The 13,465-nt window shown below is 38.3% G+C and overlaps 1 protein-coding gene across 1 annotated transcript in view; it reads left to right on the top strand.

Annotated features, from left to right (window-relative positions):
• The window catches only part of LOC126281628 (ubiquitin carboxyl-terminal hydrolase 3-like), a 94,251-nt gene that overhangs the window by 19,573 nt on the left and 61,213 nt on the right, over positions 1-13,465 (top strand). Inside the window, exon 6 of the mRNA XM_049980752.1 lies at positions 8,240-8,414. Coding sequence (XP_049836709.1) covers positions 8,240-8,414 — 175 coding nt within the window. The remainder of the gene's footprint in view (positions 1-8,239; positions 8,415-13,465) is intronic.

The raw sequence follows: 13,465 nt of genomic DNA, 5'->3' as shown, positions 1-13,465 counted from the left end.
GGATTATGGTTGCCAGGTTTATGACTCTGCAGCACCTTCAGTTTCGAAATTGTTAGACTCCGTCAATCTTAATGTTGTGTGACTTGCGACTGGTGCTTTTCCAGACTAATCCGGTAGACAGTCCTCTTCCCAAAGTGGGATTCTTCCATCTTCAGTTCGAATAGAATGAACTCTTTGTTCTCTTTGCAATTGCCATTTGACAATGCCCAATCGTAAAATGTATCCCATTCTTTTTGCATAAGAGAAGCTTTGAACCTCTGGTGCTTGCTGTCAGGTGGGGTTACCACATTGAATGTGCTTTGCAGCCCTCTGCCGGGATCTCTGTGTTCTGTGTTCTACCCAGAATGTGCTCCCCTGCTTTCTTGCACCATCACTCGCCCTTTTATCCTTGGTTGGTACCCAGGCCACAAATTAGGACTAATCAATTTCAAGGACCTATACTTCAGCATATGTGTTCCTTTCAGTTTTTCTGTAGTATCAGGGTGCTATTATGTTTCACACTGATGACTCTGGACTGATGACCTATTAGTTTGATCCCCCCCCCTCCCCCCTCTTTAAACAATCCAACCAACCAACCAGTTGACTAAAAGTGTTGGTAGGGCGGTTTATGCTTTCATAGCACCCATTGGTTAGGAACATTATTTGTTGCCGGAAACATGTGTTTTTGTTGCAAAGCAGAAAGCCCCTAACTGCACACTCTGTTTTATTAAACAGACCTCCCTTGACCATGTTTTAATATGTAGTGACTCAGTGAGCAATCTTCATGGTATTGACAGTTTACTATCATCACCCTGTGATACCTGGTGTTCACTTTCCCATTGAGCGTAATCATATTCCTTGCTTGGTTTCTTTCAGTGGGTCCCAAGTCATGTGGGTATCCCAGGAATGAACTGGCCATTTGTTTAAGAATATCTTTGCTTGCCACCCATTCTCTTTTACAATCTGACCTGCAGATTTCCAGGTGGAACAATTGCCTCCACTCACTCAGAGACGGAGCATGACCCCGCAATGAACTCCACACTATCAATAAGACTACTGCTGCATTCTTCCTTCTGCTTCTCTTAGGGAGGGATCCACTGTTCTATGTTGCCTCCACGTTGGTTACATCATATTGACCCATAGTTGTATTTTAATGAACTATCCCCACATTGTAGTTGTGGAGACTTGCTGACCGTTGTTCATGTCCTGGTGGAATACCTGAGCCTCCTGTCTCTCAGTGCTAAGCATCAGCTTTGGAATTCTTTGCCTCTCGTATTGGCAGATGATAACATTTTAAACGACTATAAGGTGGAGTTCAGGTGGCATTGTTGGGATTGGGGCATCTCCTGCCTCATGCTGAGTCTTGAGGACGTTTGACCTTGGCTCCTGTGCCTGCTGCTTTTGTCATTCCTCCATTCCTCTGTTTTAATAGCTTTCAAGTGATTTGCCTTTTTTGCTACCACACCCTGTTTTCCATTTTATGAGTAGCACTCTGTTGACTGATGGACATTATCCTCGTCTTTAACACTTTGTCTATAATGGTGCAGGGGTGGGACGGCTGTGGGGGAACTGTGTGCAGAGTCCCGGGAATGCCTGTTTGCAGCTTCAAGTATTTCTCTCATGTTGTTTTATTATTGACGGTGCAACTGATGTCATTACATTGTAGCCTTTTTTACTTTACATTTCCGGATCTTTTGGCGAGGGACTCGTAACATCACTATTAATTCCCTTACCCACAGTCAACCAACCAACGTCATTAATATTTCCATCCAAGATAACATGATGTATTCCCTCTACCAAAAAATCCTCAGTCCAATCAAAAATTTCACTTTATACCCCCATATGCTCTTAGTTTCGATAAGAAGCTTGGGTGTGGTACTAAGTCAAAAGCTTTTTGGAGGTCAAGAAATGTTACTTTCAGGAAATACTTCTTCCACATGACTGCCTTGATCCGTTGCTTGCAGGATGTCATGTGAGAAAAGTGCAACTTGGGTTTTCACATAATATGTGTTTTTGCAACCGTTGCTGGTTGGTATGGAAGAGGTCATTCTTTTAGAGATACCTCATCATGCATGAGCTCAGAATATTTTCTAGAATTCTACTACAAATGGATGTCGAGGATATTGGGTAGTAGTTTTGAGGATCAATTCTGCAACCATCCTTGTAGATTAGTTTTACCTGTGCTTTCTGTCAACTGCTGGTCACAGTCTTTTATACAAGGGATCTACTTTAGATTATTACAATTGCAAGACATTTTTCTTTATTATTCGATGTATTCAACTTTTTCTTAAGTTCTTTGATGGGGAAGTATGACGGAGCACTGAAAGAGCTAAGTAGAACAAGGCTCCTAGAGTAAATGACATCCCTTAGAATTACTGATACCCTTCTGAGAGCCAGACATGACAAAACTATTCCACACCAGATGCAAGATATAAGAGACAGGAGAAATACCTTAGGCTTTAGGAAATACCCAATAATTAACATTTCAAAAACAGGCAAGTGGTGATGTGTGAATATTACCAAACCATCAGTTTACTAAGTCATGGTTGCAAAATATTGACAAAAATATTTGCAGAAGAATGGAAAAACTGGTAAACGCAGACCTTAGGGAAGAACAGTTTTGGTCTTGAGAAATGTAAGAACATGTGAGACAATACTGACCCTATGACTTGTTTTAGAGTGTGGGTTAAAAGAAGGTAAACCTATGTTTATAGCATTTGTAAACTTAGAGAAAGTTTTAACAATATTTACTGGATAACACTGTTTGAAATTCTGAAGGTAACAGGAGTAAAACACAGGGAGCAAAATGTCATCTACAGTTTGTACAGAAACCAAACACCAGTTAAGACTTAAAAGTGCATGAAAGGGAAGTGGCGATTAAGAAAGGACAAACAGGTTTATAGCATATCCATGATGTTATTCAGTTTTTATATTGAACAATCAGTAGAAGAAAGCAAAGAAAAAACGGGAAGGAATTTAAAGTTTAGGGGTAAAAATAAAAATTAGTTTAGGGGGGGAAATAAAAATTTTAGGGTTCGCTAATGATGTATTTCTGTCAGAGGCAGCAAAGGACTTAGTAGAGTTGTTAAATGGTATAGGCGGTGTTTTGAAAGGAATATATCAGATCATCATTGACAGAAGCAATACAGGGGTAATAGAGAGTTGTTGAATTAAATCAGATGATGATAAACAGGGGAATTAGATGAGGAAATAGTCACTAAAAGTAGTAGGTGAGTTTTGCTATTTGGGCAATAAAATAACTTATGTTGGCTGAAATAGAGAGAATATGAAAGGAAGATTGGGAATGGCAAGAAAAGCATTTCTTAAAAAGAGAAAATTGTTACTATTGAATACAGATTAAAGTGCTAGGGAATCATTGCTTAAGCTATTTGTCATGAGTAAAACCATGTACTGAAGTGAAATGTGGATGATAAGGATCTCAGACAAGAAGAGAATAGAAGTTTTTGATATGGTGGTATTACAGGAAAAAACTGAAGATAATACGGGTAGATCTTGTAACTAATGATGTGGTACTGAATAATGTTGGGAAGAAAAGAATTTTTTGGCATAACTTGTCTAAAAGAAGTGATCGGTTGATGGGACACATTGTGGAACATCAAGGAATCATCAGTTTAGCATTGGAGGGAAGTGTGGAAATAAAAATTGGAGAGGGAGATGATGAGGCAAATACAGTAAGTGGGTTCAAATGAGCGTAGGTTGCAGTGGTTATTTAGGCTCGCGCAGGATAGAGTGGTGTGGGGAACTTCATCAAACCAGTCTCAGAAGTGGAAGAAGAAGTAGAAGTAGAAGTAGAAGTAGAAGTCGCCCCCCCCCCCCCCCTCCCCGCCACACTCGCACACAGATACAAAATAGAGTGGCTTATGACATATAAATGAAGATGTGTGTATCAACAAGTATTCAACTGAAAAACCTCCCCACGTCCATTAGCCCTATGTGACATTTTACGAGATACACGAACTAATGAAATAAAGAGTTTTTTACATGATGGTATACAAAAGTATCCCAAAACGTGAATGAGATGTGAGGTGATAATCTTGATGAAAACAAGTGGAAAAGAAAAATTAGAAGAATTATAGCGTAGTGTAATCTTGTATCAGTGAAAGAACAGTCACATGTAAATGTAAAACTGATAGAGGGTATTTAGTCAGTTTAGGTTTGTGTACACGAAAAACTCTTCAGTGGTGACCTGCAAGTGGTCCTAAAACAAAGTAAATAAGAGATAACAGATCCTCATCTGTGGAGACTTAAATGCTAGAGTAGGCAACATACCTATCTCGGAAGTTGTGGATACATTCAGAGAACAACACATCAATGAAAATGGTAAAGAACTTAGAGACTTTACAGCTTTCAACATCATTAACACATTTGGAAGAAATACAGGTACATAAGTTTACATGGAGTCGTGAGGCTTAAAGATGATTAATAGAACACTTAATCGCAAATGACAGTGATTAGGTTGAAGATGAACATGTACACTGAGGAAGTGATAAGTGTTCTGATCACTATTTAATCTTCACAACAGTTATAATGACTGCTAAGTGAAAGAAAATTAAGCCAAGAAGACAGACAAAGCTTTTGAGGGTGTCTTTAAGTGTACCTCCTGGAACAAGACAGTGGTAGGAAATTTCATCAAAGTTGCCTATAGAAATATCTGCTAGGCGCTCCAGCTGTTCAGGACACACAGAAAGAATAGCAAAATATTAAAGAATGTGTAGAGGGAGTGGCATATAAGGCATTTGGGAAAAGAAAGGATTAAGGGTCTGGAATGGAAGCTTCTCAAAGGCCATTGAAGGAGAAAATAGAGCCCATAAAAACTCCTCCAGAATAAAACACCAGAAACTGGAGTGTCAGCAAAAATGGAACTATGCTAAACAAATAACCAGGCTATCCTACCAAGAGTCATGCTATATTTTTATGACAAAAGTAGAACAAGATATACACGGGACGCAAACGTTTGCCTGTGAACTGACACACTTCAGTAAAACAGAAAGTTGTGGCAAATAGAAGGTCCAGGATTGGAGGAGAAGGGGATCACAGCACATAATAGTGCAGTGGATTCAATCAAAATAGAGCTGCAAGTAGTTTTTTGTATGGAAAAGAGGAAAGCCTGTGGTCCAGATTGTATTAATATAGAACTTTTAAAATAAGCCGGTCACTTTTGTGATTTTAGATTATTACATTTATTTAATGAATATTGGCACCATTGTAAAATCCGAAACACTTGGAAAATGTCAGAAGTAATATAAATTTTCAAAAAAATCAAAGAAACAATTATGAAAATTACAGAAGAAATAGCCTCATAAACTCTGCCTATAAGATATGTACAAAAGTAATTAGCCCTTCAGGCAGTGGGTGGGTGGAGGGGGGGGGGGGGGGCGAGAATTCAATTCAGACATACATATAGCTTTTATTGACTTAGAAAAAGCTTCCAAGAGTGTGAACTAAAAGAATAATATATAAAATTGACTTGATGATTGAGAACTGGAGACAGGAAGTAAATCTGGTATAGAGAGTGATATATATAAGTAAGTATGTTGATGTCCTTATTTGTGCAGATAATTTTACCATTTTGGTAGAAGGTGAAGATGAACTACAAAAAGCATTGAATAAATTGCATCAATCAGTGAATGTCAACAAAGAAAACTAAAATCACAGCTCATCATGGGGAAACCCCCCCCCCCTCCCTCACTTAAAATTAATGATGATACACCATTTCAGCAGTATTCCAAGTCCACTTTTCTAGGATGGAACATAATCTATGACATGGACAATAATGTAGAAAATAATCTCAACAAACATCAATCAATATGCGGCGAGATTTTTTAGCAAAGTGAGAGGTGTTGCATTGGAAGACTGTATAAGAAATTAAGGCAGTTGGAGTGAACCACATATTTATAATAGTAATGAAAAAAATTGAAGAAAATGAAATGTTATGGGAACATCACCTACAAAGAATGGGTGCAGAGAGAATCACTCATCTGGCCATGCTGTACCAGGTAAGACGAAGAGAGGATGTAGGAAGTCTCAGAATTTGGTGGCAGTCAAGATGGACCAGACACAAGTACCTTAGCCTTCAAGTTCAGAAGAAGAAATTTTCTTATGTATTAATAAAGTATTGGATCCATGGTCATTTATAGTGGTTGCAGTTTAAGCTAACTCATCAGGTTACAACCTAATCATGACATACGCATGTGTAGCATATTTTAAAACAAGTAGCAACTACAGCGCAACACTCTTTGACATTGGCAGTATTAACTGAACTGTAATGTATCATTGCAATCACAATCTCTTTCATCTTGTTCCAAAAAATTATGAAAATTCCAAACAACTTTGGAACATGTCAGCATCATTAATAAAATGTTACACAGCTTGCGTTGCCAACCATCTCGATTCTCAAATGGAGCTCTGTGTTAAAATTAGGCCACAAACATGTTGCTGGGACAAGATACTGTACTTCAATTTATGTTCTAATATTTTAAATGGGCCTTCTGCCAGTCATTTGTAGTTCTTTCCGAGTGCCACATGTTTATTGTGAACTTTCCTTGAATGAGTGTGTGCAGAGCCTTGAGAAGCACCGGTGGCTGGATGCGAAACTGATTCCCTGGCACTGCATTCTGCCAGTCACAGAGTTATACGGGGTATATAAAAAAGGGTCATCCGATTTGACAAAAATCATACTATTATGTTAATTGAGTTATGTGCATGAACAGCATATGGTTGGAAAGAGCAAACTCTCGAGTTTTACTTGGTTCCCACTAGGTAGCAACAGTGTTCGCCCATTTCAGTTCTAGTAAAAGTGGTGTTTGGACAACTGAAAGCGTTTTGTGTTCTAAATTTTGTGCAGTGTGGGTCAATAATAACTGTTGAGCGTTACTTTCGTAGTAGGTATAGCTTGGATCCTTGCACAGCACAGAGCATTAGACGATGGCATGAAGAATTCCTAGAAACCAGCTGTTTGCGCAAAAGCAAATTGCCAGGTGGACCATGTCCCCCAGATGTTGAACACATCCACCGTACAATATCTCAATGTACTTGAGAACTTTCTTTTCCCACAGTTTGAGGCTGATTTGAACAATTTAATTTATAAACAGGCTGAGGCATCGCCACACTGGCATATGGAAGTGGGGGAATTTTTAAATCAAAGGATTACTGAACAGTGGATTGGTCACACTGGACCAAATGATTCGGCCTTAGAAAACTGGCCTTCAAGGTCACTGTACCTGTCCGTATGTGATTATTACTTGTGGGGGTTTATAAAAGACTGTTTGTGTGCCTCCATTACCAACAGCAATGAATGAACTGAGACATCTCATAATAGCAGCTGTGGAAACTGTGACTCAAGACATGCTCGCTGCAGTGTCGCAAAATTTGATTACTGCATTGACATATTCCATGCATCTCAAGGGGGGCCATATTGAACACCTACGAAAAGATATGAAAAAAAAACTTATTGAGTGTTTCATTCATTAAAAAAATTCATTGTATGTGTGTATTGGTTTCAGAAATGTAGATGCGTTAAATTGGATAATTCTTTTTGATACACCTCTTATTATTCAAGCTATATAATAATAGAAAAAAGTGTTCATTCTGCACTGGAGTAAGCACTACTTTGAAACTTCCTTGCATGATAAAACTTTGTACCTTTCTGGGATTTGAACCCAGAACTTGCCTTCCATGGTCAATGCCCTTATTGACAGATACATTTAGCCATGGTTCAAGACATATTCTCAAAGCTTCACTTCTGCTGGTCTCTTTCCTGCTTTCCAAACTTCACAAAAGGTATTCCGCATACCTTACGGGATAAAAACTTCTTTGTTCCATTAGTGCTAGTCAACATAAGTTGCGGTGGAGAACTAGGAAGTAAGGAAAGTAGAAGGGGAGGTATTTACAGAATTGAAAGTGTGAAGATAGGTTGCGGGTCATACTTGGATAGCTCATTTGGTAAGGGTGTTGCCTGCAAACGACAGGGTTCCTGGTTTGACTTATGGTCTGAGACAGGGTTTTAATATGTCAGGAATGATACTGACATAGTTAAATAATTCAGTATTTTCAAACCCAAACTTGGAATTTTGTCATAGCCGTTGTGTATACTTAGTGGGAAGACGATATGTAGCGATCTACAATATGCGGAAACCAAATGCTGAGATGTTAGTGACAGCCTAATTCATTAAAATTAATATGTGTAATTTTCTTTCACCAAGTAGTGTAGCATCCTTCATTAACGTGTTTTGATTTTTAGGGGTTACCAACAACAAGATGCACACGAGTTTCTAAGATACATGCTAGATCGCTTGCACACGGAACTGCTGCACCTTTTGCCCGACTTTTCTCTGAAGGAGAGCCCTTATATCTCCCTACAGAAAGGGCGTACATCAATCGTCACCAGTGTGTTTGGGGGAACACTGCAGAGTGAAGTAAGTTGCTGCAATATATAATATTTATATAGTTATTGAATGGTAATAAATTCTGTTGTTTATTCTGCCTCAGTTTACATCGGTTACCTATTCTTTGGGTGTATTGCATATACAGTGTTGTGTGGTTGATGTTTCATTGTGTATTTATAACGCTTTAATTTTCTTTTGTTAAACACCTCAGATAAATGTTTTGTGGAGATACACTGTTTTGGTGGAAATTGAGCCTCATTTGGCAGCACCTGCCAATGTTAATGGCAGTTGGCATGACTGGTTATGTAATTTTGTGGAGCTGAAAAAGCTCTGTACAGTTCATTCTTATTTATCACTAATTGGAGATTAAATTAAATCAACAGTAAGGGGACTGAGATAATTTTGAAAGGTGGCCCCAAATGTTCAGTTAGAATTTGCTGTAAGCCTTAATGTCGATAGTTTGTTGTTCTGTGCTTATTAAATGTGTATCTGTTCTGCACCTTGAGTTTAATTTCTATGACTGCAGTTTAAGATTGTGTTGAATATACATACAGATTTAAAGAATTTTTTTGAATAATGTCTGATAAAAAGTGAATGCATTCTGTGTTGCCCATGTGACAGTCTGGCACTAGCCACTATGGAGGCATCGGCCGGAGTGGCCGAGCGGTTCTAGGCGCTTCAGTCTGGAACCATACGACTGTAGGTTCGAATCCTGCCTTGGGCATGGATGTGTGTGATGTCCTTAGGTTAGTTAGGTTTAAGTAGTTCTAAGTTCTAGGGGACTGATCACCTCAGATGTTAAGTACCATAGTGCTCAGAGCCATTTGAACTATGGTGGCAGTGTTCATTGGACCTATCCATTAAAGAAACAAATGGGGTGCACACATTTGTTTGACAAAATACATTTATTTTGCATATATCCTGTAGGTACTGCAGTTAAGGTATAAAACGTTTCTACAAATTTTCCTCTGCCTTCTGTTGTATGTTTGTAAGCTTACGATTCATTATATAGTCTTCAGTGAATTGCAGTGTCCTCAGGAATCCTTTTGTTAACCAGGACTGGTATTTCTTTATAATGTTTGGCAGTTGTCTACATTTCATAATGCTCTAATAAGTGGAATTTTCATCCACGTTGTGCTGCACACATTCGTATTGTGATGTTAATTAAGTCTGGAAAGCCCTTTTCAGAAGCATAAAATTTCTGTGTATAGTAGATAGGACTTTCCATTGTTTGATAATTCACATGCAGTTTATTTTTCCTGAAGACGAGATAGTCAACACTTCTTGATAAATGACAGAAGTAAAGCACTTTGTATTTGTGTAAACAAATGTATAAATTTGTACAGAATCAGGATTTGGTTTCCTTATATTTAGTTAAAATCAACAGGCAGAATGCTATTATTTCTCTCAAAGAGAGTGTTAAATTCTACAAACATAGTTCCACATTTTGATTATTTATTTGTTGTGGTAGTCTCCTGCGAACAACTATCGTCTTTCAAAGAAGTCTAGGAGTGTCATGCCCTTCACCTCCCAAAAAGTTGCTACCATAACTTCTCTGATCTATGGAACAATCATAGCCTTCTTCAGAATGGACTCAACAGGAGGAAGCTATTATTTTGATTGTTGCTTGGTTTCTGGGTTCTGATGGAGAATACAGATGTCATTGATAATGACAACAGAACATGTATCCTGCAGATGAAGATTTGTTGTTGTGCGTGCAGTGCATGTCGGCTCACAGGTGACCTGACGAAAACTTAGCTGAAATTCAGCTATGGTTCACCATTGTTGCGAACCCTGCATATTTAATTATACCTTTGTATGATGTCACTTCACCACCAAGCTGCTTGCTGGATTATAAATAGCAAAGGTGACTTATTTCTGCATAAACTGCTGAAGTAGTGGCCAGCCAGATGCCCCTGAATTGACCGCCCCCCCTCCCCCGGACACTTTTACTATACAGTTTTAATTTGGTAAACACACATCTGCTGGAAACAAAAAAATCATTTTTACATGAATTTTGCACTCTTTTTAACAATTCGAGTCTTGAAAAGTCATTCTTGCTTTTGTTGTCTCTTGATTTTGTTATTTTTGAGGGACATTTTACCCTACTAACTAATAATAAGTGACCTATTTTCTGTAATGTTTGGCACTAAACGAGGGCAGCATCAGACCCAAATGAATGAAAACAGGACGAAAAAATGTTATCAGGTCTTAACGCAAGCAATAAATAATTGAATTTGAATAAATGTATATACCTTTGAGCCTTTTACCGCTTTGAATTTGACATAATAATTGTTTCTGCAGTTTTGGGAAGTTGCCATAATTCATGCCGATGAGGGTGGAAAGAATTGCATCAGGACCCGTAGGAGCTGAGGCACAGGGAAGGCGTTGATACAAAAAATCCTTTGCATCTCTCTTAATTTGTTCCAAAAACGACACAGTAGGGTACAGCAACTACTTGGTGTGCCCTGTCAGCAATCGTGGCATGTATAGGGCTGACAGTACTTACCTTTCTGCTTTTATCTCGTAATTTATTTTCTCATCCAGAAACGAAAAGTGACTGTCTGAATGATATTGTACTTCCTCTCTCTCTATGCAAAAACCCACGTAACACAACTTACAAATTGCTGACAAATTTAAAGTAACAAGTAAACCAGTGTTATTGTTGTGTTAGCTTCATATAACTGATACTGGCACACAGACATGACATAAATTACACTCTTAAGACTGAGATACGTTTGTCACTGATAACGTAGTTAATGCGACAAATCCCTAGGAAAATATTTGTGTAGTGCAACAAGAAAATTTGTGTAGTGTAAACTAAATTGCAATAGTGCCCTGTACAAATATGCACAAACTGATGGCAGGTATCCGAATGCTAAGAAGAGAAAACATGGTTTTACAGATTCATCTGAGAGCAAAGAGTAATACCCATGACGTGTTTAAAAGGTAATACCTCTTTCTTGCTGTTTATATTGTCACCTGCCATGTCTACAGTATGCTCGACAACCGTATCGACAAATGGTTATACTGTGGACAGAACTGGAAGGTATTCATAGGTCGTTGTGTGGTCATTGGAAACATGGTGTTCAGCCACAGCTAATTTCCTTGATTGAACATGATGTATGTGCAGTAAATGTGCACCATTTGTCAGTAATACCCACGTTCTTCAAAACTTCGTGCTGTAAGTTAAAGTTGTTACTATTGTCCATTGTTGATGGAAGTGCAGCAGTGGCTCAAAGCCCAATATTTATGAAGACTTTGACTTCGATGTATTGGTGGACTGGGAAAATTAAATTGGCATGCATGGATACAAGTGGTAACTATTCTCCAGTGGGGGAATTTATGATCCTGTAAGTTATGCGTCTGGTCAGCTCAATCATAGTGAATTTTCAGCGAACACATTGTATTCAGATGTTTAATGAGATTTTTAACATAATTTCACACATTGTATTCAGACGTTGAATGAGATTTTTAACATAATTTCACTACATTCGATTGCCTCCAGTTAAACAATCTGTTCTATGCAAGTCGAAAGGAACAGAGAATGTTCAGCATAAGTGCGATGAATAAGTGATTATATGACAGAAAGGAGGCAAACAGGGCAATACCCCCCCCCCTCTCCCCCCCTGCTCTCTCTCTCTCTCTCTCTCTCTCTCTCTCTCTCTCTCTCTCTCTCTCTCTCTCTCTCTCTCTCTCTGTGTGTGTGTGTGTGTGTGTGTGTGTGTGTGTGTGTGTGTGTGTGTGTGTTGTTGTTGTTGTTGTTGTTGTTCATAATTAGAGTAGTTGTAAGAGTAGAATTAAAGGAATGTAACGAGAAGTTCAAAAACTTACATTAGATTTGATTTTTATGGTTCCGTATCGCAGTCAGTAAAAACACAACAGTTACAGAATTGCTTTTTGTTTGTCTGCCCATCTGTTAAGAACCGTTTTATTGGGAATGGAGAGGCGTATTGAGTTCAAATTTATGTCATGTACTCAGGTATATGGTCCCTCGGCAGTGTAAAACATTCAAGCATCTAAGTGAATGCAGTCAAAAGATACAGCCGTTTTGCATATTTTGATACTTGCAAACTCATTCGTCAAAACCCCCAGGGTAGTTACTGTTAACCTAGAAATATAAAATGTAAGAAGCAGGATTTCACAGTACAAGTAAAGGGAACACTTCTGAAAATTGTTCAGTCGTAATTACGTTACATAAAAAATATCTCTTCGCCACTAAAACTTACATTACATTCGTCATCCATCAAAAGCTCAATAAAAAACATTAATCCATGCAGACATAAATTGTAAACTTGGGTCATGATGTAACTAAATAAAAAAATATTTTCTTAAATCTTCTCCCTCTACATGTATAAACTGAAATTCCCTGCTTGTTTCTTTTTGTGCATGCAGGCTAGTTTGGGGAACCAACAGAGAGGTTTTGATACAGTCTAGGAATTCCCGGGACTGATATCTTGCCATTATTGCTACCGGTAACAGGCAAGAATCGTCAAGAATCTATATTCGTGGGATGGGTGAAATATCGATATACATAATTAAGTTCATACGTAATGCCCAGTGCATGAGGCCTACTCGTTTTCATGAGGCCTACTCGTTTTGTGCTGAAGTTCAGGAATAGAGTTTCAAAAGTGGTGGTGTGAAAAGGTTTATGTATAAATATGTGAGAGAGACTGGAGAACATGTAAAATAAGACTCCCAAAGTTTTAGAGGTGAAGAAAAAGATTTAGTGGGGAAAATAGTGGCCTCAAATTTTCCAGGGCAGCAGAAAAAGATTTGATGGGAAAATAGCAGCCGATGATGATCCAGTGCAACAGGAAAGTATGAGACAGAAAATTGAGAATTCTGACTTGCAAACAGTGCAGAAATTACTTCCAATGCGATAACAGCAGTGCCTGCGAAATTGTCTGGAAAGAGCTGAATGTACATGTTGGCTGCTGGAGAGTTAACAATTCTGATTGCAGCTACTCTGTAATTGTTATAATTTTCCATACAAAGTATGTTTTGTACATCTTATCAGAAATACTGGTCCAACTTGTTCATATTATATTAGTTTAACCATTCAACTTAGCAGGGATTTA

The sequence above is a fragment of the Schistocerca gregaria genome, chromosome 7 (genome assembly GCF_023897955.1).
Source record: "Schistocerca gregaria isolate iqSchGreg1 chromosome 7, iqSchGreg1.2, whole genome shotgun sequence".
NCBI lineage: Eukaryota > Metazoa > Arthropoda > Insecta > Orthoptera > Acrididae > Schistocerca > Schistocerca gregaria.
This window is presented reverse-complemented; position numbering and strand designations above follow the sequence as displayed.